Source organism: Apteryx mantelli, unplaced genomic scaffold (genome assembly GCF_036417845.1).
Source record: "Apteryx mantelli isolate bAptMan1 unplaced genomic scaffold, bAptMan1.hap1 HAP1_SCAFFOLD_40, whole genome shotgun sequence".
NCBI classification, from domain to species: Eukaryota; Metazoa; Chordata; class Aves; order Apterygiformes; family Apterygidae; genus Apteryx; species Apteryx mantelli.
Window position 1 is genome coordinate 1,846,282 of NW_027118755.1, and position 26,382 is coordinate 1,872,663.

At 52.1% G+C, this 26,382-nt stretch overlaps 2 protein-coding genes across 4 annotated transcripts in view; one reads left to right on the plus strand and one right to left on the minus strand.

The window, feature by feature from the left end:
- Positions 1 to 26,382, plus strand: part of LOC136996518 (SUN domain-containing protein 3-like) — a 390,273-nt gene that overhangs the window by 145,716 nt on the left and 218,175 nt on the right. Inside the window, exons 1-2 of one of the 3 annotated variants that reach the window (XM_067317440.1) lie at positions 23,207 to 23,255; positions 24,714 to 24,872. In XM_067317440.1, coding sequence (XP_067173541.1) covers positions 23,234 to 23,255; positions 24,714 to 24,872 — 181 coding nt within the window. In that variant the 5' untranslated portion in view covers positions 23,207 to 23,233. Of the gene's footprint in view, positions 1 to 23,206; positions 23,256 to 24,713; positions 24,873 to 26,382 lie in introns of those variants that run through there. The other 2 variants (XM_067317439.1, XM_067317441.1) reach the window with 2 other exon arrangements.
- Positions 5,105 to 9,404, minus strand: LOC136996443 (SUN domain-containing protein 3-like). The gene is made up of 9 exons (XM_067317365.1): positions 9,401 to 9,404; positions 9,257 to 9,357; positions 8,595 to 8,635; positions 8,000 to 8,171; positions 7,031 to 7,115; positions 6,338 to 6,453; positions 6,063 to 6,230; positions 5,486 to 5,578; positions 5,105 to 5,356 (listed from the first exon to the last, which is right to left on the minus strand). The coding sequence occupies exons 1-9, from the start codon at positions 9,402 to 9,404 to the stop codon at positions 5,195 to 5,197; spliced, it is 942 nt and encodes a 313-aa protein (XP_067173466.1). The 3' UTR covers positions 5,105 to 5,194.

The window sequence follows — 26,382 nt, forward strand, 5'->3', positions numbered from 1 at the left end:
GATGTCTCCAGCTGCAGCTACTCTGTTTCTGGCTGGCTGTCATTCTCACTGTGGCTCTTTTGGCCATTGCTGAGTGATAATGTTTCCACTTGTGCGCAAATCACCAACCACAGGCAATATGCTCTTGCATGTATTGAAATTCAAGGTCATCTCCCACAGCTTCCTGTGCTGAGCTTGGACCTGACTCATCACCTTGCCTGGTCTGATGATTATTGGACTGCTGACAGAACCCACTGCTGTCCCCAACCAAAACCTGCTTGGGTGCTGTGGGACTGTGCTCTATTGGTGCAGGTGCCATCCATGCTATGGCCACCCTGCGCTCCCAGCTCACCTTTGCTTGTGGAGCAGCCCCACTTGCTGCTTTCTGACATCTTCTTAGAAAAGAACCCGTGACTTTAGTAACTCTCCCAAGTAGTCACTCAGGTGTTGGAGGGACTGTCACAGGATGTGTGCCTGTGTCTGTAAGAACTTGAATATCTCAGTAATGGTCTCTGTGCTTCAGTTTAAAAGCCCCAGTTCCCAAGAGTCGAGAGGAACTGTTCTGAGTGATTGCACTTAGGCTGAAACAAGAACTTATGCATTTGGAAAGGAACACAGGACTGCAACTCTAAAAGAAAGAGAGCCAAGATTTTTCTTATGCTTCTCTATCAGGGGAAGTCTGGCTTTATTACTTGGGAGAAGAATATCTGGCTGAATTCACTACTCGTAACACCATTTACACAACATCTGGAGTTTGCATTGCTACAGTCTGGCCTGAAAGCTCTGTATTGACAGTCTCTTAATCCAGGTCAACAATTGCTCACTGCATAAGAAGTAACAAACAGAAGAGACTCCAGAACTCCAAAGCAGGGCGGAATTAGTAGGAGTACTGAATTATTTTTCACGCTTTTCCCAGAGAAGACTCATATGTAGCTAGATGCATTTGTAGAGAGAATTTCAAATATTCTTTGGGTGCTGTTTTCACATGAATTTTTATAAAGGAAATACGATACAGTGTATTTTTTCAATTTTACTATTCCACCTGTCAGCCCAAAGTAATTAACCATAACACCACCAACAAGATTGCAAATATCCCACTTTATTAATAGAATCACAGAATCACAGAACCACAGCTTTAATGTATTCTTCTGGATCATAATCACAGAATCACAGAATCACAGAATGGTTGAGGTTAGAAGGGACCTCTGGAGATCATCTAGTCCAACCTCCCTGCTCAAGCAGGGTCACCTACAGCACCTTGCACAGGATCGCATCCAGGCAGGTTTTGAATATCTCCAGAGGAGACTCCACAACCTCTCTGAGCAACCTGGTCCAGTGCACTGTCACCCTCACAGTCAAGAAGTTTTTCCTCATATTCAGATGGAACCGTCTGTGTTTCAGGTTGTGCCTTTTGCCTCGCGTCCTGTCACTGGGCACCACTGAAAAGAGTCTGGCTCCATCCTCTTGACACCCTCCCTTCAGATACTTGTACACATTGATAAGATCTCCTCTCAGTCTTCTCTTCTCCAGGTTAAACAGGCCAAGCTCTCTCAGTCTTTCCTCATAAGAGAGATGCTCCAGTCCCCTAATCATCTTTGGAGCCCTTCGCTGGACTTGCTCCAGTAGTGCCACATCCCTCTTGTACTGGGGAGCCCAGAACTGGATGCAGTACTCTAGATGTGGCCTCACCAGGGCTGAGTAGAGGGGGAGGATCACCTCCCTCCACCTGCTGGCAACATTCTTCCTCATGCACCCCAGCATACCATTGGCCTTCTTGGCCACAAGGGCACATTGCTGCCTCATGCTTAACTTGGTGTCCACCAGCACTCCCAGGTCCTTCTCAGCAGAGCTGCTTTCCAGAAGGTCAACCCCCAACCTCTCCTGGTGCATGGGGTTATTCCTCCCTAGGTGCAGGACCCTGCACTTGCCTTTGTTGAACTTCATGAGGTTCCTCTCTGCCCACCTCTCCAGCCTGTCCAGGTCTCTCTGAATGGCAGCACAGCCCTCTGGCGTATCAGCCACTCCTCCCAGTTTTGTATCGTCAGCAAAGTTGCTGAGGGTGCACTCTGTGCCTTCATCCAGGTCATTGATGAAGAAGTTGAACAAGACTGGACCCAGTACTGACCCCTGGGGCACACCGCTAGCTACAGCCCTCCAACTAGACTCTGTGCCACTGATCACAACTCTCTGAGCTCTGCCATTCAGCCAGTTCTCAATCCACCTCACTGTCCACTCATCTAACCCACACTTCCTGAGCTTGTCTATGAGGATGCTATGGGAGACAGTGTCAAAAGCCTTGCTGAAGTCTAGGTAGACAACATCCACTGCTCTCCCCTCATCTACCCAGCCAGTCATTCCATCATAGAAGGCTATCAGATTGGTTAGGCATGATTTCCCTTTGGTGAAGCCATGCTGACTACTCCTGATCACCTTCTTGTCCTCCACATGCTTGGAGATGGCCTCCAGCATGAGCTGCTCCATCACCTTTCCAGGGATGCAGGTGAGGCTGACTGGCCTGTAGTTGCCTGGGTTCTCCTTCTTGCCCTTTTTGAAGACTGGGGTGACATTGGCTTTCTTCCAGTCCTCAGGCACCTCTCCTGTCCTCCATGACCTTTCAAAGATGATGGAGAGTGGCTTAGCAATGACATCCGCCAGCTCCCTCAGCACTCGTGGGTGCATCCCATCAGGGCCCATGGATTTGTGGGTGTCAAGTTTGCTTAAATGATCTCTAACCCAATCCTCCTCAACCAAGGAAAAGTCTTCCTTTCTCCAGACTTTCTCTCTTGCCTCCAGGATCTGGGGTTCCTGAGGGCTGGCCTGAGCAGTAAAGGCTGAAGCAAAGAAGGCATTCAGTAACTCTGCCTTCTCTGCATCCTTCGTCACCAGGGCACCCACCCCATTCAGCAAAGGGCCCACATTTTCCCTAGTCTTCCTCTTGCTACTGAGGTATTTGAAGAAGCCCTTCTTGCTGTCCTTGACATCCCTTGCCAGATTTAATTCCAAACGGGCCTTAGCCTTCCTCGTCACATCCCTGCATACTCTGACAACATTCCTATATTCCTCCCAAGTGTCCTGTCCACCTTTCCACTTTCTGTATACTTCCTTCTTCTGGTTGAGTTTTGCCAGGAGCTCCTTGCTCATCCATGCAGGTCTCCTACCTCCTTTATTTGACTTCCTACTCATAGGGATGCACCGCTCTTGATCTTAGAGGAAGTGATGCTTGACTATTAACCAGCTCTCTTGAACTCCCCTTCCTTCTATGGCCCTAACCCATGGCATTCCTCCAAGTAGGTCCCTGAAGAGGCCAAAGTTTGTTCTCCTGAAGTCCAGGGTTGCGATCCTAATTAGTGCCCTGCTGCCTCCTCGCAGCATCCTGAACTCCACCATCTCATGGTCACTGCATGGTTGGCTGCCCCCAACCTTCACATCTCCAACTACTCCTTCTTTCTTTGTTAGGAAAAGTCCAGCAGCACACACCTCTCCTTGTTGGTTCCTCCACCACCTGTGTCAAGAACTTATCCTCACTGCTCTGCAGGAACCTCCAGGACTCTTTGAGCCTAACTGTGTTGTCTTTCCAGCAGATATCAGGGTGGTTGAAGTCCCCCATGAGAACCAGGGCCTGGGATCGTGAGGCTACTTCCAGCTGTCTGTAGAAGGCCTCATCGACTTCCTCTTCCTGATCAGGTGGCCTGTAGTAAACACCCACAACAGTGTCACCCATGCTAGCCTGCCCTTTGATCCTTACCCATAAGCTCTCAACTCGCTCTTCATCCACCCCTAGGCACAGCTCAATACATTGCAGCTGCTCTCTCACATAAAGAGCAACTCCAGCACCTCGCTTTCCTGGCCTGTCTTTCCTAAAAAGCACGTAGCCATCCATGGCAGCACTCCAGTCATGCGAGCTATCCCACCATGTCTCTGTAATTGCAATGAGATCATGGCCCTGCGACCGCACACACATGATAATAATGAACTGGTTCCATTAGCAAAAGTAGAAACCAGTACTGTGACTAATGTTACATCCTATGCTCATGCTGTTAATCGTCACTGTAGTGTTCCTTGTTGTAACCTTGATATGGATCTCTTATCTTAAAAATCCAGTAGTACGCATGAATGAAATACCACCTCAAGTTAAATCACATACTAAACTATTGTAAATTACCACTTTCACATACATATATATACATATCTCTGTGTGTGTGTGTGTGTATATCTCAATGTTCTGACCCTCACCGTGCACAGGCAAGAGGGCTGGTCACTCATACGGTGAGTGTATTAAGCTCACCGTGCAACAGCAGGAATCGTTAACTGTTGGTCTGAGCCGAGGAGTGGAAGGTGACCGACCAAGAAAGCCCTACGATGGAGGAAGGCTCAGAGGAGATGGGCAAGGGTGATGTGCCCATGAAGTTCGGGGGATCATGGAGGGTGTGACTGTCCACAGCTGTTGCACAGAAAGCTGACTTGATCTCAACACCGAGGGCACCGGGGCTGGCCTTTGTTTTAGATCAACAGCTATGTCGCGATAGTGAGCATATTATAGAGAGCAGTAACGGGAATCACATCGGTATTGTGACTGAACTGTCCATTGCAATTGCTGCATTAGGCTCAGTGGAACTGAGACCCGTATTACCTGTCTTGTGATTGCAGTGCATTGCTGTATCACTCTGCCAAATCAAGAATCTAGTGTAACATCAACTATCTTCAAAGAAGTAAATTTTGGTAGGAAGCATTACACCCTCCATAGTCCATGCGTGGAATATTTAAAAGACCTTGGTCAGGGAGTCCCTCTGACCTCTGAAACCACCTCCTGCAGCCCATACGTGTCACGTCACGCACGGCATAAGGAACCAGGGACAGCAGTGGCTCGCTAAAATGGCCTGGCAAACTGCTGCTTTGCTCTCCCACTGTCCTCCGAGTCTAGGAGCATTTCTGCATTTACGCTTTAAGGAAAGCTCTCTTGGTTTCCCCGGTTTCCTCCCCGCTTTCCTCATTCTCCAGCAATAGCCCTTCGCTGTGCGCAAAAAATGCTGGAAGGAGTGGCGAAGGCCTAGCCAGTTCTGCGGGTGACATCTTAATTACGGCAACGAGTCGATCAGAGTGCCAAGAAGGATTTCAAGAGGCGCCGTCAAGGACAGAGCAGTCTGCCTCAAAAGGAGGCAGGAAAGGCACACTAAGTAGCCCATCACCACCGCTGCTCAAATCTTGCAGGCTTTATTCAGTGAACTCTGTTGTTTCCAGCAGAGTGCCACGCAGAGTCCTCTTCGGTGGGTACCGCATCACCGTGGACCCTCAGTCGATACACACATGTGTATTCTGGGTGGCCCCAGTTGCTCAGCACCTCCAGCTTCACGTATTGTATGGAGTCAGAGCGCTCGTTCTGAAATGAGAAGAAAGCAGCTGTCTTTTCCTCTCTATCTTTTGACTACTTAGAGCTTCTCCCCTGCCAGCTACACTTCTCCTCCTCTTCCTCCTCTCCTACGCTTCTCCTGCCTCTTCCTCACCGTACCTTCAGCTGGAAAGTCTCAAAGGGATGTTCTGCAGCCATGTACGTGAACTCTCCTAGGAACAGCCCCTGCTCCTCCTTTTCTGCCTTCATCCCCTACACAAAGACAGGGGGGGAGAAAACAAGAGAGTGAGGTACACAGCGGGAAGACGCAGCTTCCCTAGGGGAACTAACGAAGCGGCCAGAATGAGGCCTAGGTGGCAGTGTTGAGAAGAGCAACTTTGGGTGTGCAGGAAAGAGAATTGGCACCAAGGAGGAAAGAGCAAGTAGGGGCAAGCTTCATTATTTGGGAGGAGTTGTGGCAGAGCCAGTGTGCCAGCTCCCGTAACTCAGGGCTCATTTAGTAGCGCGTGGCCCCTGAAATGGGAAGCTTTGCTTCAAGTGCACACCACAAAGGAAAGGAGTGTAAAGGAAATGGAGTAACTCAAAGCAATTTGTTTCTTCTCCAGGCTCGGAGGAAGTCACAGGCCTGGGAGAAGCCTCCCGGCATTGCGGGACCTCTATTCACCCGCCCGCCGCTGCCCTTGCTGCAAGGCTTAGAAATGCTCCTCACAACCCCCCAACTCTAGAAACCACTTACATAGACAGCAAAGTCCTTTGGAGCACTGGAGATGTTTTCTCCAGGGGACACTCTCACTGAAATATGTTCCAGAGTCACAGCTCGTGGAAAGATTGCTTTAGGCAGCTTGATGAAGACATGACCCTGACTCCCGGCGAAAGACCAGCAGTTTCCCGGCTGATTTGCAGGCTGAAAGAAGAACAATGCACACTGTTCGTGTGGCAAAGGGAAACTCTCAACAGTGCATTTGGTCCCCCCCGCCAGCTTGCTTGCTCTCTGTTTCTTGCTGGGCCTACCTCAAGGAGAACCTCAGGAGACTTCATGGAGTGCAGCAATGGCAGCCCAGCCCAGTAGAGTATTCCTTTGGTATTGCGGAAGGAGGCAGAAGTCTTGGAATGCACGATGGTAGCCCCTGAAACACGAATGCACCCATCAAGTCCTGCCTTCCCTCGAGGACTGCATCTGTTTCTAGGGCTGTGATCTATCCGGAGGATCTCAGGAACCACGCAGGCTGCGGACCTTGTCTCACACAAGCAACAGAGACGCTCCCCTACGACACTTATTTCAGTTCCTGACATGCATGAACGCCAGGCACACTCGGAGAGAAAAGGACTTCTTGAACAACCGTCTTGTATGTGAACAGTCGCAGCCCTGCTACCTGCCTCCTTTCCCTCCACTCTTACTTCCATGGACTCCACGTAGGGCTCCCCAAGGAGGAACCAAGGGATGCCCACATAGCTGTGTCCTAATGAACACTGCCACCGTGATGCCTGTTTGCACTGCACTGTCAACTTGAAAAATGCTACTACGTGTTCCTAGATCTCCAGCAGTGATAGTCACCTCTGTCTTCCTTGCGTCAGCCCCCTGCAACACACAGCAGGGACTCGTTCAGCTGTGCTAATGGGCCGTGGAAAAGGAAAGCTAACATAGGCCTAAGCATAGACAGGAGGTGCCCTGGCTTGCTTCTTCCTCTGCCTTTAGAGCCGCACCTGATGCTTTGCGGGCAAAATCCGGCATCTGGACTTGGTTATATTCCAGCTTCTCCAGTGCTTCATCGATTAACTTCTGAGCATCCTGGCAAGGAACACCAAAGAGAGCAGGTATTAGCGGCAAGGAGGCACATGCCAGCTCCCCTACTGGGCCAGCTAAGGTGAACTTGGCTGTTGCACTCTGCCCTAAGGAGCTTGGGAATTTCCTGAAAAGCTCCCAGGTTTGCTCGGCTCTCATTGGCCAGTATCAGAATAGCGGGGCTGCTCACTCCAGCGCTCCGAAAGCTGAAGTTGCGGGAACGTCTTTCTTCCTCTTACAATGCACAGGGGCAGGCCATTGGCAGCGGCCTCTCTCTGGCTCGCCACCAGCTCCCTCCTTGCTTTGCAGCAGCTCCTCCTGGAGCTGAAGGACACCTTTTCTAGGGCAGAACACTTGTGCTGACAGTGCCTGCACAGGGGTCGTAGGAGGCCGAGCAAACGGCCGAGGAGAGAGCCTTCATGGCCCACAGCGCTTATGACCCAGCCCCTTTTCCAACTGCATTCCCCAGAGCAGAAGAGCAGGAACCCTGGCTGGAACAGCGGCTTGCCCCTGCGTCGGCAAAGCTAACGTGAACCCAAGGCTGCCAGGCGCCACTCAGGGAGCTGGGTTACAAGGTCTCCCGGAGAACTGGCTGCCACATCAGCAGCAGGTGGAAATAGGGGCTGCAGGGACTGTCCTTCCAGTTTGTTACCAGAGATGATACCTAGACCGAGAGGAAGAGGAGCTGAAGACAAGTGAAAGTCCCTTTGCGGCCCTCTGCTGCCCTGCAAGGAGTGTGCAGCCACAGAAGAAGCAACTGCAGAGACCCATCATACTTGTTGCAGCAGCACAAGCCTTTCTGCTGCCTCTGGCAGGGAACCCTACTAGCATACGTGCCGGGCTGAGGAAAAAAAAATCTCTGACGAGAGCCTCCTGCAATGGCCCCTTACCTGTCCTGTCATGCCCGGGAGCTCAGTCTGCTTCAGGGCTTCGCCGAGAGCGCGCCGGGCAATGTCCTTTGTGCTCCATCGCAGAGCGTGAAGGACTTCCTGGAGCTCACGCAGCTGTCCTTGGAGGGTCTCGATTTCACCGAGTACTGCTCCTAACACCTCATCCGCTTGCCTGGAAGAAGTGCGCCACAGAGACAGAGACCACCGTTTTGGCGGGCTGCTGCTATGCCACGGGAATGGGAGAGAGGCAACAAAGCTCCCTGAGGTGACTGGCAGCATCAGGTGGCTGGACTCCCATCAGTGGCTGAGAGCTGCAGAAGCAGCTGCAGCATGGTGACTACCCCTATGGCCCTTGTCAAGCAGCAGAAAGGTGGAGCTTCCAACAGCCCAGCCCTAGCTAAGGGGCTCACGCAGGGCTTGCTCCAGGCCTCGAAGGCACCTCGACATAGAGCTGACCACCGGCGAGAAAGGCAAGGCGCAAAGGCAGACAGGGCAGTGGGGGAAGAGCTGTGGGAATTGTGTCGCGTGAAGATGGTGTGAGACGGGACTGGAGCTCCTCTAGAGCATCATCTAGTCAAGAGGAAATCATTTTTACCTCTGCGTCTTCACGTGCACGCCAGAGAGAGGAAACTCCTCCTAGAGGGACAAGAAAGGCAACATTCAGTCCAAACACTAACAGGCCTGCTGCAGAAATGAAGCTCTACGGCCTTTACAGCAACGGCAAGCAAACAGGCACAGACACCGTGCCTCCGGGGACTCCGCTACTCCCCTATCATGCACTGGGAAATGATCACGACAGACTGCCAGGCAAGAGAACACAATTCACACTGCCTAGTGTGCTATTCGAGAAGCATCTAGCCTTTGAAATTTCCTGGAATTCAACAGATCGATTCTTAAAAAGCCCTTCTACTCTAAAGTTGCTTGCTTAATCAGGCACACACACACATATTTTTTCGGGGTTGCTACGTTGAACGGCTGGGCAAAGAATGAGCCAAAGCAAAAGACTCAAGATTTCCAAAGCAACACAGTGCTTTGCAGAAACTTACAGAGCCACACCTGCAGAACAGCGGAGCATGTTCAGCTCTCTGCTATGTCTGGTGCCCAGAGCAATTCACCTTCACCTGACAGACCTGGCAATGTGGCTCGTGGACCTTGCCCTAGCCCCCGAAAGAATGGCACTTTTAACAAAGCCGCACTTGATGCCCTTGAGCTAAGGCTGCCAGAAGCAGCCTTCATTTGAGGCACTCAGAAGGTCACCTGCTGGCAGACAGCTTTAAAAGAGGAGAAGATGCAGGCCTTCGATGCTGCTCTGCTCGTCCAGATGCTTTCGTCATCAAGCAGCCCCACGTGGTAAACACCTGTCAGGCACAAACCAAAGCTCTGTTTACACTTGGAACTTGCTCATGCCGGAAGAGTTGTGTGCAAGCAGGGCTCCAGTGCTTCAGGCATGCAAGCGCTTCTGAGGCTGCAGACTACTTGGGAAGGGTGGCAAGCCAACCCTGGGCATCTCCCGGGCTTTTTTAGCGCTTCATGAGACCTTAACCAGCTGCCTCCCTCCACAGGGCTGCCTGCTGCACTCCGAGGGTCGGGCACACATGCCATCATTGTCTCTCCACTCTTCTTCTTGGGAAGAGAGAACGATGGAAGAGGGGCCTCCGAACAGATGAAGAGTCCTTCCCCGGCACATGCTCCTTTCTCCTGAAGGAAGCTTCTCCACTTCCTGGGGCGAACAGGGCAGGCTAGCCACTGCCTCTCACCAGGCTTAGGAGAACTGGCTTCAGCTCTGGGCAAAAGCAAGGCACCCTCTTCCCATCCCCACCCCCCTTGCTCGGAGGCACGTGCAAGCGGGGCACCCCTCTCTCAGGGACCTCCTGCTCCTACTTGCGCTCCTCTGGCCACAGCCGTCTACGTGGACCCAGGCAGAAGGAAGCACTGGCTCTCTCGTAAAGAACCACCGTTACTTGCAGCCTCTACAGACACTCACCAAAAAGGCAGGAAAACAGAGCAAGCAGCACCAGCAGAACCGTCTTCCGAGCCTTCATTTGCCTATGGAGGAGCACGGAGGAAAAGAAGGCTGAAGCTGGCTGCAGCTCTGCAGCTCCTAAGCACACTCCAGAGCAGCAGTAGCGACTGCAGCTCTTGCAGCTGCCATTCCTGACTTGGGAAGTGGCCTGCTCCCGCACGAGCTCCAGCCAGTGGTCGAGTTTTCACCCGCGGTGGCAATTGGGCATTCGGGAGGGCGAGCATTGGAACTGAGCAGCTAGGGATGGAGGATTAACTCCAGAACAGGAGAAGCAGGGCCAAGGAAAGCTAGGGCCGTGCTTCCTGCCTATGGCAGTAGAGGCGATTCTTTGCAGACGGAAGGCACATCATTCACACCTCTTTCTCCTGCCCACCATCCAATCGGTGCTTGCGCCCATACACTTCTCCCCCCACTCGCAAGAAAAGATTCTCCCTCAGCTTTACCTTGCAGTAGTGCCCACAACTTGGAGCACAAAGTGCTGAGGAAATATCACGCTCAGCAGCAGGAAATGCAAGATGAGCCTGAAAGCTCCTGAAAAACAGTCAAGATGCAAAAAGTCCAGTGAGCTCATGCAGAATTCTACGTTAAGGTTCTACTCGTCCTCTTGGTGTTGGCAGAGGGCAGGAGGCATTCTCCTCTTTCGGGCACTTGCTCCTGCTTCTGTCAGTTGCTCTGCAGCTGCAAGCAGCACAGGGCAAGGGAAATGAATTCCCTTCAGTCCAAAAATCACTAATTCATGAGGTCATTTTTCCCTGTTAGGGCTACAGAGGGTCGGCCTCTTAGTTCATGAGCAGAGCTGCCTTTCATGGTCCCTAGGACCTTGCGGCACAGCCTAAGGCCAGGGCTTCTGGCAGCTCCTGCTCTGCCTCTGACCACCTCGTTCACCTTCCATGAAACGATCCGCATTGCGAATGTAAATAAGCAGAGGGAGCTGCACTTAAGAATCGTGTCAGCTTCCTTTTACCTGGACGCTGAAGCTGGCGTTGGTCCTGCCCGTAGACTCCAGGGCTCTGGAGAACAGGCCCTTGGCTCGCAGGTTGCCTACGAGAAAGAAAAGGCTCTGAGGCACACAGGGCACGCGCTATCTGCTGTTGCCTTCAGCCAGCTTTACACTGAGCTCGGAGGCTGTCCTTGTGCTCTTCCCCCGTCCATCCCCCACACACACACCCCCACCCCAGGCTGATTAGGTGCAAAAGGCACTTGAGGAAAAGAGAGGAGGCTTCCGAAAACTCTCCAAAGCAGCACATCCGTACCAGCGTACGTCTTGGCCTCACTTTCTGAACATAGGTGCAGAGACGCAGCTGCCAAGCACCCTGTTCGCTCAGGTGTGGCCCAAAAGCGCTCTGATCTCCTTGCCGTCACGACAGAGAGTGAGCAAGCGGCAGGGGCAGCCCGCAGCTGCCGCCCTGCTCTTGCTACCTCACACAGCGGCGATGGCTTGTGATGTCAACAGCGGTCGGTGACGTCACAGCAGAAAAGGCAGCGCCACGTTTCCAGGCCAAGCTCAACCTGACAGGAAACAGGAGTTGCTCTCCTCTTCAGCAGAGAGGCAATCCTCGGAAATCACAATGTCTCCTACCAAGTATGAAACTCTTTGAAGTCCCAGCCAGGAGGGAGCGATTTGGCAGCCACCAGCAGCCTTGTCTAGTGCCTGCTTTGACACTTTTTGAGCCCCAGGGCCTTCAGAGCTAACTGAAGTGAGCAAGCACGTACACTCAGCAGTTCTCTGCCAGGGGCTCAGCTTCACGGTGGCGGCTCTTTGCTTGTAGCCTGAGCAAGGCACAGTGCCATAAGAGAAGGGCTGGGCCTGCAGCTTGGCCTCTGCTTGCTGCTCTGGGCACCGGGCTCTTGACTGCAGAGCACAGGAGACATGCTTAGAGGAGGGCAAGGGAGCATATCTGACTCTAGCTTTGTTTGCTACCTCATGGCATCTCCAGGGACTGCAATCAGCCCCCAATTTCCCTATGGAAAACGAAGGCTATATTTTTTTCCCTTTCTCCCCCCAAAGTAACGATTCACGGAGTCAGCAAAGAGTTTTGGTGCCACGCCAGGACAGTCTGGCAAATTAAGTTGGAGGCAAGTCAACAGTGCTGGCTGCCAGTGCCCACCTGTGCTCACTAAGTAGTGCCAACGAAAGCTAGGGCCGTGCTTCCCGCCTATGGCAGTAGAGGCGATTCTCTGGAGACGGAAGGGACACCATTCACACCTGTTTCTCCTGACCACCATCCAGTCAGTACTTGTGCCAACACAGTTCTCCCCCCTCTGTCAAGAAAAAGATGCCTGTCGTGGGTCTGTCAACCTGAGAAGTGCTACTACGTGTTCCTAGATCTCCAGCAGTGATAGTCACCTCTGTCTTCCTTGCATGAGCCCCCTGCAACACACAGCAGGGACTCATTCAACTATCCCAGAAGGCTGTGGAAAAGGAAAGCTAACACAGCCACCCCCTACATTACACACTCTGTCAGTCACCGCGCCTTTCGAGCATGCGGCACCCCTCGACTTTTTACCCTGTCTCTCCTGCCACTGGGGACCTTCAAATGCACATCTCGTCCAGCTAGACAGCAGGCGCTCTGCAAGGCGCCCTGCCTTCGCTGCTCGGGTGCTCTAGCCACACCTGACGATTTGTGGGCATAATCGGGCATCTGCACTTGCTTACCTTCCAGCTTCTCCAGCGCTTCGTTGCTTACCTTGTGCACGTCCTGGGAAAGAACGCATAGGAGAGCGGCTCTTAGCGGGAAAACGAACGGGCAGCCAGGCGCATCCCAGCCCCCCCAACAAGGCCAGCCAAGGTGAACTTGGCTGCTCAGCTCCTCGCTCCTCACCTGCTTGCCTAGCAAGAGCACACCACACAGAGCAAAAACACCCTTCGCGACGCCTTCTGCTACGCCCTGCGAAGGGCAGAGGCACCAAACCTCACACGGCTCGACGGGGAGCATAAATGCCTCCGTGGCCGGGAGTATTCTTGCTGCGCTTCGGTGGGCCTGCACAGCCGACCCCAGCCCGGCCAGCACGCCGCGATGGCAGGCAGCCTGCACCCCCGAGAGCAGCCCCCGCTGAGCACACGTGCCGGGCCCACGCCCAGCTGCGGACTGCCTGAGGAGGGCAGCGGACGGGCTGCCCTGCGCCTCGGCCCTCGCCGCCGCCGGGGCCCGGGCCGGGGCCGGGGCCGCGACACCCCCCCGCGCCAGCCACCACCAGGCAACATGGTGGGGGGCGGGGCTTGCGCGCCTCCCCCGCCCGCCTCCCCGCCGCAGCTCCGGGGCATGCTGGCCGCAGGCCACGCCCCCTGTGGGCAGGGCGGGGCAGGGGGGGGCAGTGACCGGCCCCGAGCCGCCGCCGCCGTCGCCATGGGGACGGCGGGCGGTTGGGGCGGCTTCGCGCGGGGCCGGTCGGTTCCGCCGGCGCGCGGAGGGGTCGCGAGGGAGCTGGGCGGCCGCGGCGGCAAGGAGCGCGCAGCCCTTGGGCGTCGCTGCCCGGCGCGGAGCCGTGCGGCGGTGGGGCGGGCGCAGCCCGGGCCGGCTTTCGCTCTCGTCTCTCCCCGAGGCAGGTCCCCGGGATGAGGAGCGCCGTCAAGGAGCCGCCCGCACCCCGCAGCCGCCGCTACGCTGCTCGCGGCAAGCACCGCGCCTCTGCCTGCCCCGGTCCCAGCCCCAGCCCCGGCCCCGGCCGCGCTCACTTGTGCCCCCGAGCGGGAGGGCTGCGGCCGCAGCGCGCCACGCTCTGAGGTGTATCCCGCGTTGCTCGCCCTGCGGCTTGCCTGGGCCATAAGTGAGAAGGCTGTTGCATGGTTGTTGTCGTTGTTTTCCCTAGCTCGTATACCGAAGGTATTCGTGGGCATTTTCTGATGGCACTTTCCAGCGTTCGCAGTGCACGAAGCGATGTTAGATTGACACGGTACATGTCAAAGAATGACACGGTCCATGTCAAAAGGACAACAGTTTGCCAGGGTCAGGGAAGGCAAAGTACTCTGTGAAACTTGGCAAGTAGATGATACAGTACAGTACAATATTGTCCTATCGCCCTACCCTACTGTCACCGAAATCGGCAGTAAAACTCCTTAACACCAGTGGAGTATTAAGAAGCAGGCATTCTCTTCATTACGGCGCCGGGTGCATGGGGGATCGCTCCGCCCAACGTGCATGCCCTGTGTTGCATTAGCCAAAGTTTATATTGCTTTGGTACATATGTTACCAAAAGGCGATTTCGGTGACACATACATATGCCTTAAATTTCCCGGAATGATTATACATATTCATTCTCTTTCCTGGAACTAATGATCATACTTACATAGTCATTATGCATGCGGGCTGAGTCTGCAGGGGGCTTCTATGGGGGTCTCTGGTGGTCCCTAGTGGTTGCTGAAGAGGTGCCTTTTCCATGAACTCTGAGCTCCTTTTCCAGATATGGTCTCGGCTTGGCTCATTCCTTTGCTTGAGAAAGGTGTCTTGTTCCTAACCTTGCTTTCAGCTGCTTTCTGCTGGTTTAGCTGTACTCCTTTAGGATGTAGCAGTTACAGTTGCGAGAATTGTGTCTTTGGGTGCCTTCTTGTCTGAAGCTCCTGGTAGGAGGCAAGAGTGTTGCACCGACCCTCAGATCTAAAGTTAATCTAAAAGGAACTATTTGTAGCAACACAGGATGGGAAGCTGCACATGGATTTGACAGTAGACTGAAACGGGTTCCTACAGTGGCAGGAGATCGTTTGCATTGTAATACTAATGACACTTTTGAGATTCGTAAACTTCACACCTACTGGCTATCCAGTCGAGGACGGACCTGCCCTAGCATGCCTAGAGCTTCAGAGTTACGCAGTATGAAACAGTCACCTGGTACCTGCATCTAGCAACGGAGCCATGGTAAGGAGACACGAGGCTATGACAACGGTTTGGCATGTGCGTGTGTACGCGCCCTCAAAGCTAGTCACTTTGAAGACGATGTACATTTTGGACCTGGCAACGTTTGCCGTTGTAAGGTGACATATGTTTCTGACCAAATCACCAAGCAGACTTACGGGTTAGCTTCTCATTTGACTGAACAGACGATGTCTTACTTTGCAGCGTTTAGTACTTCAGTAACACTTGCAGAAACCTTCCATCAGCTAGACAACTTTGTCAAACAAAACACCAAGGTTACTCAATGTCGGAACTCTTATCGGTAGTCACGGAAGTAAACCATCCTCTGCTACCAGATGTCGGAGTGGGGGGACGGGCCCGGAGTAACGATGAGTCTCAGTATGAGTATGGTCGTTCTCCCTTTATTAGAGCTTACACAGAGTATATATAGACAGGCGATAGAGCATGTGCTAGCAATAGCTGTATGATTGGTTTACAGCTTCTGTCCACGCGCCTAAAGCAGATATATGATTGGTGCAAAGTTGCTGTTCACGTGGAGGGGCTTGTCGGCCCCCTCCTTGACTTGTTTACCACTACTTGCCTTCCCCTTTTGTAATGGTCTAGGAATGCTCAAGGACAGTTCACATAGCCGTGGGATCCTCCCTTCATCATGAAGGCAGGATTGCTCACTGCTAAGAAATCATGCCCCTGTTCACTTAACCATTCTTCCACAACTGAGTTGTTCCTGTCTTTGAAAATTGAACAACTGCAGAAACAGTTACAGAAGGAAAAGGAGAAAAGACAAAATTTGGGAGAAAAGGTCGAGATGACGCTTATGCAGGCTCCACACCTGCCCCCCAACATGGTACAGATTAGGAAACTAATAGTATCCCCTGAAGACTGGGACGGAAACATCTGGGCTGATCCCGATGACAGCGAGCCAGGAGAAGATGACCCTTTGTTCCCCTCAAATCCCCCGACTATGAAGCTAGACCCATTGTTAAAACCCAAGGAAACAAGGGACCTCGGGGTGGTGCTCCATGACATACTATGCAAACCACTCCCTGGGATTCCTTACAATTGACAAATTTGCAAGAGAGAGAGAGCAGAAAAACAGCTGAAACTGAAACTGAATACTTGTGGCAAGTCTGCCTAAGTGGCGGTGACCGAATAATGCTGAGTGAGGATGAATAGCAAACAGCTATTGGGGTCCAGGAGTTTCCTTACATTTAGGACCCAACTCTGCAGATATACCCCATTCTATCACCAGTCGAGTAGCTTACTGGGCTGGAGGAATAGGCACAATGGAGCGAGGTGAACCTTCCATAATCCCCATTACAATTATAAGTGAGCTCTCCACAGCTGTCACAAAAGCTGCTTACATACAAGCCATGCACCAAGAGGACGCGGTGATATCCCAATATCTGCTATAGTAAATTCGGCAGTGTTAAAACCACTCATTAGAGGAGCCCCAGCAATTCTTAAACCCTATTTAATTATAAATTAGGATGAGATAAGAAGAGACACAGAATGCAGTGAAAGACTAGGTGATAACAACACCCCGCCACATACCCCCCCGCAGGCAACTCCCTACATGGGCAGTATTAATACACGGCATTGTTAACCACAGCCGTGAAATGGGCTGGGAAGATCCATCAGAAGAGAACAGGAACCTGAAGTCCCGTGGAGGAGATCGTAGGGTGAGACCAGTGATACCCCCATGGGGAACAGAAACTAGATCGAAGGGAAGTAAGCCTAAAGACCCACAAACAGAATCTCGAGAATGGAGAAATGGATTGTGGAGGAAAGCCTTAGCCCTAGGCATTCCCAGAGTCACGATTCAAGGTCAGTCTACTGGCATTATCTTGAGTCTGACTGAAGCATTCCAGAAATGAGATAATGGCGAAAGGAAGGAACGTACTTTGACTCCTCTGGTGCCAGCTCCCAGAGAGAGAGAGAGACAATCCCTTCCTCCCCCTTAGGGAAGAATTGCAGGGCATGAAGCAAAAAGGCAAGTAATGCCCGGAAGGCAATTGGGTCTGCCTGTCCAGCAAGTGGAGGCTTATCAGTGGATAAGTGATAATGGCCCATATATCTTGATTCCAGTCCGTCCTCAACGACAATTGGTGAAGTTTTTAATAGATAGGGGAGCACAAATTTCAATACTAACACAACAAAATGCCAAGAAGATGGGGATGGGTGTGCGATCCGGATGGCAAAGAGTTAAAATTACTGGTGTGAACAGAGCAAGTGTTGTGTGCCAAACTGCCAAGGTTAATTTATGGCTCCCAGGTGAGAGGCACATGTTGACTACTGGCTTTGCAGTTAAAGATCACAATGAAAAAAATTTGTAGGTTTTGCTGCTTTAAATGGATGAACCTGGAGCCTGCCAGATGACAGTGCGTGGTCCTTCAGCTCAGACTTCGACTCCAACCCCAGTAGAAATAGGGAGGCTGCAGTGAGTGTACTTCACACAGCCCCTGCACTCCCTGATTCAAAAATTACTAGCATACTGCAATATCCAATTTCTGCTGTGGCACAAAATGGAATTTCTGAAGCCACAGCTGACTTGGAGAAATGACAGATTATCTCCAGAACCCACGCCCCATGTCTGGCCCTGTCTGGCCAGTTCAGAAACCAGATGGGAAGTGGCATTTGACAACTGATTATCGGCGCCTGAGTGCTGATACAGCCCCACTAACAGCTGCTGTACCAAATATTGCAAACTTAACAGCTACTTTACAAGCAGCTGCATACCCATGGATGGCGGTGCTAGATGTGAAAGCTATGTTCTTTATGGTCCCCTTGCAGGAGGAGGATAAAGAGAAGTTTGCTTTCACTTGGGAGGGAATACAATATGCCTTTAACAGACTCCCACAGGGGTATGAACATTCACACAGAATTGCTCATGCTGCACTTGCTAAGCTTTTACAGACAATCTCACTCTCTCCAGATGTGAAACTGTACCAATATATAGATAGGAAGCTACTGGTAACAGTAGTGCAAAACATAGAATTAGTGCATGATGGATTTTTCCTTCTTTTTGATGGGGTAACCTGTCCAGAAAACCCCACCGAGATGAGTCTATTCTACCTTTTTGTTTTGCAGCATCCAACAAGATGACAAGAAGAACCTTTCCCCCCAGCATAAATACCTCTGCTGTTAAAAAGGATGAGAAAAAGCTATCCCCACAGATTTCAGAAATCAGACCCTATGCCATCAAATATGTAAGCCAACAATGGGTCCTAGTCAACCCTTCCCAGTCACTCAAGCGAGTAGAATTATGAATGCAAATTAATATCTCTGCTGTAAAGCCCACATGCTCACAATTCCTAAGCACATCCTATGCAGGATGGTCATCTTGGCTACATGGATAAATCCTCACCTCCCCAAAACGAACACAGAGAGATGCAACCAGAATTTTAGGGACTGGACTGGGAGTCTTGAATAGCATAGATGCGGAAGTGCTCATAAATAAACTAAGCACCGCAACGGGTGATTGAAATAAATTGGAACACCCACTACGATCTTCCCTGTTAGCATTGAGTACTAATCAATGGCTCCTGTCCGACGTATTGCCTCAGTGGGAAAGGATTAATGAAAAGGACCACCAATTGATTGTGGATGCACTTGGTGTAGCCCAAGATAATGCTTCTCTAGCTCTTAGTTGTATCCAAGCTCAACTCTGGATGTAATCTATGGCAGCAGCAATTATAAGAGAAGGCGAAGAGGCACCTTACCCACTGAAATTCAAAAGGTAATTTGGGATAATGCAACTAAATTTGAAAAAGACTCCCAACCTTGGTGGCATTTAGTCCATTTTACTTATGACCCCATCAACAATAAGGCCACAGCCTTTGTCTTAACAATACGCAATGCTTCAGTATACACCATATACCCAATCATTGTGCTGGGATTGAATCATAATGGCACTATACACTACGCATTAGAACTTCGAGTATGGGCCTAACAAAACGGAAACAAATGGCAAACCGTTGATGTTAACGCATGTGTTGTACGGGAACGAGGATTTATTTGTGAGAGGAATACCATCAAAGCCCAAGACATCTGTCTTGACACAAAATGACCTTGTCATTTTGAAAGAGATCCAGATGAAACCCCTGAAATTGTACTTGCGTATCTTGGAAAAGGACGTGTTTGTATGAGAACCCTTTGTGATTTTCTACTTGGAGATAACATTACTGTAGATACAAGCAAGCACTCAAACATTTGTTTGTAACTTTACTGAAATTATGGGATGCAATTTTACTTATTCAGCTCCTGTTACGTCTCATCAGTTGTTACAATCTAATTATATATTAAATGGAGATTTATTGCCTACCCCCATCGGAATGAAACTTACACTGGTGAAAAAACTACTACAACACGATGACCTGTGTCAACTGCTGAAAGGCATCCAAAACAATGGACAAAGAACCCTAATCACTGTTCGTCATGATGCAGAAGAGAGGCACCATGTTCTGGAAAGAGTGAAAAAAGATGGAGAACATCATTGGTGGGAAACTCTTCTCGGATGGTCACCCACAGCAATGGGAAGTTTTAATCTCATGCTCCATCCAGTCGTGATATTACTAACTCTAACGTTATGATGTCTATTGCTTATAATCATATTGTATGCAAAGGTTTGCTATGCGATAAAACAACCTGAGTTCAACCACCCAAGACATACGAATTAGTACATAATTAATAGCAATACTTTATGCTAAAAACCCTTTGCTTGCTGTGGACCTGTAAGCACATAAATTATCAATACACTAGTTATGGCACAGAGGCTATAGGTGACCCTACCACCACTCTGTGAAGAATAAGATGAATTGACTATAGTCACAGGCTGGAATGTGACCGTGTGCTTCCCCCACCCCCCGACCTGACCTGCTAGGGCAGGGGAAGGGGCTCGTTTACGAATGCAGGCTGCTGCAGTGGCCGTTTGGGCTTGCTTTTCCCGCGCGCGGTTCTTTTCGCTGGCGGTGGCGGTGGTGTTTTCTCTTCTTTCTTTTACTTCCCCCACCCCCCGCCGTTTCTTTCTATTGTTCTTTTATTATCGGTCGGCCGGCCGGCCCCGTGCCCTCCCCCCCCAAACACCCTCTCCCCTTTCATCATCTCCTGCTTGCTCCCTCGCGTTCCCTTCAATGCCCGGCCCCGGCCCCGGCCGTTCCTAAACCTCGTGGCCAGCACTTCGCTAGGGGCTGAGGAAGAATCCCTGACCCCAAGCTGACCGGCGTCCCGAGGCGGCAGCAGCAGCAAGGGGGGTCCTCAGGGCCCCTCCCTTCGCCTCTCTCCCCGGCAGCGCTCCCCCCCCCCCCCCCGCCATCCGCGCAGGCGCACGGCGCCCGCGGCGGGGCGGGGCAGTGCCGGCCCGCCGGGACCCGCCATCTTGGCCGGGCGCTCGGGGAAGCAGGTGCCGCACGCGCCCGTCGCCCGCCGACAACCCGCGACAGCGCCCAACCCCCTCCCCCCCCCCCTCCCCGCGGCGACTGGACCTCGCTGGGAGTCCTGCTGCACTCGCTCCTTCGCAAGGTAGGAGTCCCGCGGCCCCGCGGTAAGGGGAGGGTGCTCGTGTACGAATCTGCACCGTTGCGGGCACTGTGTGTCTGTCTTTCTCTGTCCCCCGGCACTACCACCCCCCCCCCCCCGGGGCCCCTCTGCCTCCCCTCCCATTCGTTGTCGCCTGCTCGCTCCCTTCGCTGGCCGGCCCCGACCGTTGCATTCCGAAGCTTCGGGGATGGCGCGTTGCTGGGGGCTGAGGAAGACTCTTGGAACCCCGCGCCGCCCCCCCCCCCGGCCGCCGCCGCCCAGGGACTCGCGGGCTTTTTCTCCGGGCGCTCAGGGAAGTAGATTCCACGCCCGCGCGCGCCACCCTTTTCCGCCGACATCCCCGCCCCGCACGGCCCGCCACACGGGGAAGGGCGTACCAGGCCGGCAACCTGCAGCTCCGAGGTGGGGGGGGGGGGGCGCAGGGCAGAGGGTGCGGCATGACGAGGTCGACCCCCGAGCCCGCACGCCGGAACCGTTAAAAACGGCCGTCCCCGTCCCGTCCCCGCCGGCCGGGCCTTGACGAGCACTCTGCGCCGCCCCGGGAGAGGGGCACCAGGTCTACCCCCCCCCCCTTCGGGGGGGGGAGTTCCCGCGACACCAGGTCTACCCCGGGACCCGCACATTCAGGCGGGCGCCCTCCCCGGGGAAAAGGCCGCCAGACCACCCGCCCCGGTATAGCGGCAACAGGACTACCTGCCAATGCCGGGGGAGGGCGGGGGGGAAGGAAAAAAAAAGAAGTGGGCAGAGAGACACCAGGTCTACCCCCGGACCCACGCATTCGGGCTGGCCCTCGGCCCGGCGGATTAGTCGCCGCGACCGGAGCAGGCGAGCGGGGCAGCACGTCTACCCCGCAGCCTGCCGCCTGGGCAGAGTTTGTGCCGGAGGTCGACCCGCTGCTGCCGCCCGCCTATCAGCAGCCGCTCGTGGGTCACCAGATCAACCTGCTCCCAAGCAGCGGAGGGAAAGGAGAAGGAAAAAAAAAAAAAAAAAAAAGACAGGAGCGATTGACTGAAAATCAAGATCAAGCGAGCTTTTGCCCTTCTGCTCCACGGGAGGTTTCTGTCCTCCCTGAGCTCGCCTTAAGACACCTGCATTACGGTTTGACAGGTGTACCACTCCAGTCAAACTCCCCACCTGACGCTGTCCCTGGAGCGGGTTGCACCCGGCATGCGCCAGGCGCTTGGCGCCAGAAGCGAGAGCCCCTCGGGGCTCGCCCCCCTGCCTCACCGGGTAAGTGGAAAAAACGATCAGAGTAGTGGTATTTCACTGGCAGCCGGGCCGCGGTATGGGTCGCGCGTGCGTGGGGCCTCCCACTTATTCTACACCTCTCGTGTCTCTTCACAGCGCCAGACTAGAGTCAAGCTCAACAGGGTCGTCTTTCCCCGCTGATTCCGCCAAGCCCGTTCCCTTGGCTGTGGTTTCGCTGGATAGTAGGTAGGGACAGTGGGAATCTCGTTCATCCATTCCTGTGCGTCACTAATTAGATGATGAGGCATTTGGCTATTATTGAACCATGGAACATTCCATGCCACCTTTTCCGAGTTGGGCTTGGTAGGCGGCTTGTCCGCCCGAGTCACATTTGGTGCGCATCATCTGGGGACTAGATCCCATGTCACAATTATCCAGGCTCAACCACAAGAGAGCCGGGCAATAGCCAAATTCAGCGGTACGGAAGACAGAGCAAGCCCCACGTCGTCTGTGTGAAGAATTTTACTGTTGCCTTCTGAAGAAGGACTTTGTATATAGAAAGTCACAGTATATAAGCCAATCAAAAATTACACATCCTTACCTTTACTTGTAAAGATGTGGAGTATGTCCACCGAGGACAGGAGCGCCCTTTGTGAAAAGAGTCTCGCTGTCCTCCTCAGGAGGCTGGTAGAGAGTCCAAGGTCGGTGAAGAGACTCTCGTTGCCTTTATACCACTTCCCTCTAACGCCAATTGGGAATCCCAAGAACTCCACCTCTCCCGCATTCGTCATTTCCTTCACTTGTTCTTCCAGATGTTGATATTTCCGGACTTTCTCTGCCGTGGCGTCACCTAGAGATGACAATCCACTTTCGTAGCGAACAGTTACATCCACTACTTTCGCCCGGTCCTCCTTAACTACAACCAAATCCGGCTGAAAGAGTTCATTGTTGTTATCCCTGAGGTTCAGTTCGATATACACCAACCACCCCAGTCTCTTGGCCTCTTCAGCCAGCATTCCACACAAGATGTTATGTCTGCGAATCTGGGCCTCCTGAACCGCCGGGCAGTATCCGATAATATGGGAACAAGTTTCCCATTCCACAGGACAATGCCTGCACCCCTTTGGAACCCCTTCTCCCAGCCCCCGTGCCAAATACTCACTAGTGGGATAGACATTGGCCCGCAGCTGTATTGCTGTTAATAGCTTCCTGTGGGGAATACTCCGATAATGAACGAGCCAATCATTACTGATGTTGTCATTTTCAAAGTTCTTTATACCGCGGCCTTGTGATCTTAGATTGGCCCAATTTTCTAACTCTCTTTTCCTCCACTTGCTAGGAACCGGATAGATGACTCTGGGTGATGACATCTCCCATTCGGATGAAGCCTCGCCGCCTCCCAGTGCAACCGGAATTGTCATCGGGAGTTCCTCTCCGATTGATGGAATCTTATCAGCCCTTCCTCCAGCAGCGATCCATACCTTGTTGTATTCCCTCTGGATCCCCTCTTCGAGAACAATAGTTCTCGTGATGATATCAGACTGGGCAACTCGGTGCAACCAGTGAGCCTGTATATTTGGAATCTGGCTCGCCAGCTGCGCAATTCCTAAGCCGCCATCACTTGTGCTGGCATATAAGATGGTGTCACATGTGCTGGGAGGTAAGTGAAGCCAGCTCTTCACTGCCGATCTAATGGCAAGGTCCACGGTCTGGAGGTATGAGGCATTCACACCAGAATGATCTGCTGCATACAGCACCTGTGGGACTGCATACCTGTTCAAGATTTCTGCTTTCTGCAGTGGTTTTAACGGGGCTGTCCCGATGTTTTTCACCCAGGTGTCAAGCTTTTCTTTCAACTCTGGCTTCGAGAGTCCGACCCACGGGTCTACTCCCAGGCCCAAATATTTCTCGGAGCTGCCAGGCTCAATTATATGGAGTTGAGCCCCTTCAATTTCCCACGGGTCACAGCTGTTAACTGTATAAGAATCTTTTGTGGGCCTTATCATGAACCCGTGGCATTTCTTAGCTTGCACCTTCAGCCCTGTAGCATGACAGAATTCTTCCACCACTTGGATATTCTTCTGCATGCCCTCCCATGAGTCGCTGAGTAGGACCAGATCATCTGTGAATGCTAATGATGATATCGAGCTGCTACCGTATTTAAATCCTTCTTTGATCTCTTCTAGTTTACATAATAATGGGTCTACTGCTAAATTGACTATTAATGGGGACATCGGATCACCTTGCTTTACCCCGGTGAGGATCTTAATCTTTTCAGAACAGTTTTCCCCTATCTCAAGCCTAGTTGCACAGTTGTTATATGAGTCGGTGATGATGTCAATTATATGATCGTCAACGCCCTTCTGTCGGAGGACCTCCAGGATATGGTGGTGATTGACTGAATCGAAGGCTTTCGCTAGGTCCACAAAGACGACCGCCAGCGTCTTGTGATCTTTCTTGGCATGCCTGATGAGCACTTGCAGGAGCTTTAGATTTTCTGCACAGCCTGGGGCTGAAATAAACCCTCTTTGTCGGTTGTTAATTGGACAGGCTCGCTGCAGTCGTGCTGTTAGGATCCGTGAGAATAATCTTAAGATTACCGACGCGATGGTAATAGGCTGCCAATTGTTTATGTCATCAATTTTACTCGGATCCGCGGATTTTGGTATTAGGATTGTTCTGCATTCTTTGATCCCATCAGGGATCCTTCCAGCCAGCAGCCACAGGTTGAACAATTCAGCCAATTGGCTCCCCTGAGGGTCCTTTTTAATAACGTCCCTCAGGGACAGGCCGTGTGGTCTGGGAGCGGAGTTCTTATTCATTTCCGCGATGTTCTTCAGGACCTCGTTTGAGGAGATCATTTCTTTGAATGCAGAGTTTTCCGCTATTCCAGCACTCCGGAAAGCACCCAAGCCAGCAAATGGGGATCCCTCTTCCCACTTCCTCTGAAACGAGCCATATAGCTCGCTCACTGGAAGGGGGCACTTCAGTGCCTCGATGTTATCCAGAATGATACCAGCGAGCTTCTTGCGATCTATCTCAAAGAGCTGCTGGTATCAGAGGTACAGCCCCCTTCTCACCGCCCTGTTCTTCATCCATCTCCTTTCCTTCTTCACAGGTGCGGGTTTTACTTGGTGTTTCCTCCGTTGTTTCAATTTTGCTACGGCGATGTGCCCTGCCAGCTGTGACAGCCACTCTTCTGCCGATGCTTCGATGATTCTCCGTGCCTCCTCTCCATCCTCTACGATCCTCTTGTATGCAACCATTTGGCTTGTTGGTAAGGAACCTGCCCGTATCCTCTCTGTTATAATCTTTCTATATTCCATTCTTATCCTCGCATTCCTTTCCTTCTCTGCCGGGGGCTCCCCACCGCACTCTGTTGCTGCTCTTCTAGGCAGTGCCGCAGTCTTGGCACTAGCCGCAAGCTGCCGTCTTTTGTCACTGATCTGCTTCGCTGTTTTTGTGGGCAAATGCTCCCCGATCAGTTTGTTGACCAAGCACTCGGTCTTAAACTTCTCTTCCAATTTTAGCAGTAGAGCCGTCTCTTCCTCTGTCCAGCAGCTCTTGTGCATTCCTCGCAGGCTTTTTTCCTTCGGTCGAGTTGCTTCAATCCACTCCAGATTTCTAGTTAGTGGGTGCATAAGTCTTTTATGCTGAGATATGCCGCTCTTGGTTTTAAATTTTCGATTACATTCCCCACAGTGCCATATTCCAGGTTCCTCCGGGGCTTCTTCCTGATTCTGCGTATCTGGAGCTCCCTGGCATTTCGGGAAGTGTCAGGCAATACTGTGGTGTTTGATATTTGTCCTCCCACAATGGGAACACTGAAAGAGGATTCGTTGCCGACCGTGGGCTCTCTTGAGATGATTGATTAGAGCCGCAACTTTCCCCATCCTGATACCACAGCAAGGACATGCTGGATGTTGATCTGGGATCTTCACGACTGGTGTTCCCAGATCAGTCATTCCCCCCATTGCATCAAGGATGGGATTTATAGTATTTATTGGTAGAATTGCAGGGCCGGAGGGAGTTCTTGGTTCCATGTCTATCACATCTTCCTCTGGCGCTTTTTCAGCCCCGATCATTGGTGATGATTCAACAGGTTCCAAGGCCTCCTAAACCTCTGGCAGTTCTTTAGTGCAATTCAAGGTTGGGTCGGGACAAGTCCCTTCCCAACCAGTCATGTCCAAGTTATAAAAGGTCAAATTCTGGGTTAGGTGGACCACCTCCTCTGGTGTTATTCTCGCAGGGCATGCCCTTGCCATTTCCTGGAGGATTTCCCCTGTCTGGGTGGCCACTGAGACATAGTTCACAACCGAAAATTTTATCAGGTTGTCCAGCATGACTGCAGGGGTTCGGGATATCACCAGATGAACCAGCCCCCAAGTTCACCTGATATGCCTTATGTTATAGGTAAACGTGACAAATTGACGACCACTCGGGCCGGGTTGCATAAATCCCAATCCCCCTTTTTGTTTTGGTCCCTTTTAATTTGTTCATCAAATCGAGCAACAGCCTCCTGTGCCAGGGAGAGCATAGGGTTATGCTTACTCTCATCTTCATTTAGTTGTTCATATTGACTTTTTATCAACAGTAGGTGGGCAGCTTCGAGTCTGCTTTTTGCTAAGTTAATTATTTTATTTACTACACACGGCCCAAAGGTCAACACAAGTACTAGTAAAGCTAATGGACCCGCGATTGTAGACAATAAGGTTGTTAGCCAGGGAGAACGACTGAACCATGATTCATACCACCCTTGCTGGGCTTCTCTTTCCTTTTTACGCCTT

What these genes read in the sequence shown, in the direction of transcription:
- LOC136996443 (XM_067317365.1), bottom strand. An exon ending in GTGCACGTGAAGACGCAGAG is followed by an intron (nt 8,172 to 8,594) that starts GTAAAAATGATT and finishes CACTTCTTCCAG; the next exon opens with GCAAGCGGATGAGGTGTTAG. An exon ending in TCCCGGGCATGACAGGACAG is followed by an intron (nt 7,116 to 7,999) that starts GTAAGGGGCCAT and finishes GTTCCTTGCCAG; the next exon opens with GATGCTCAGAAGTTAATCGA.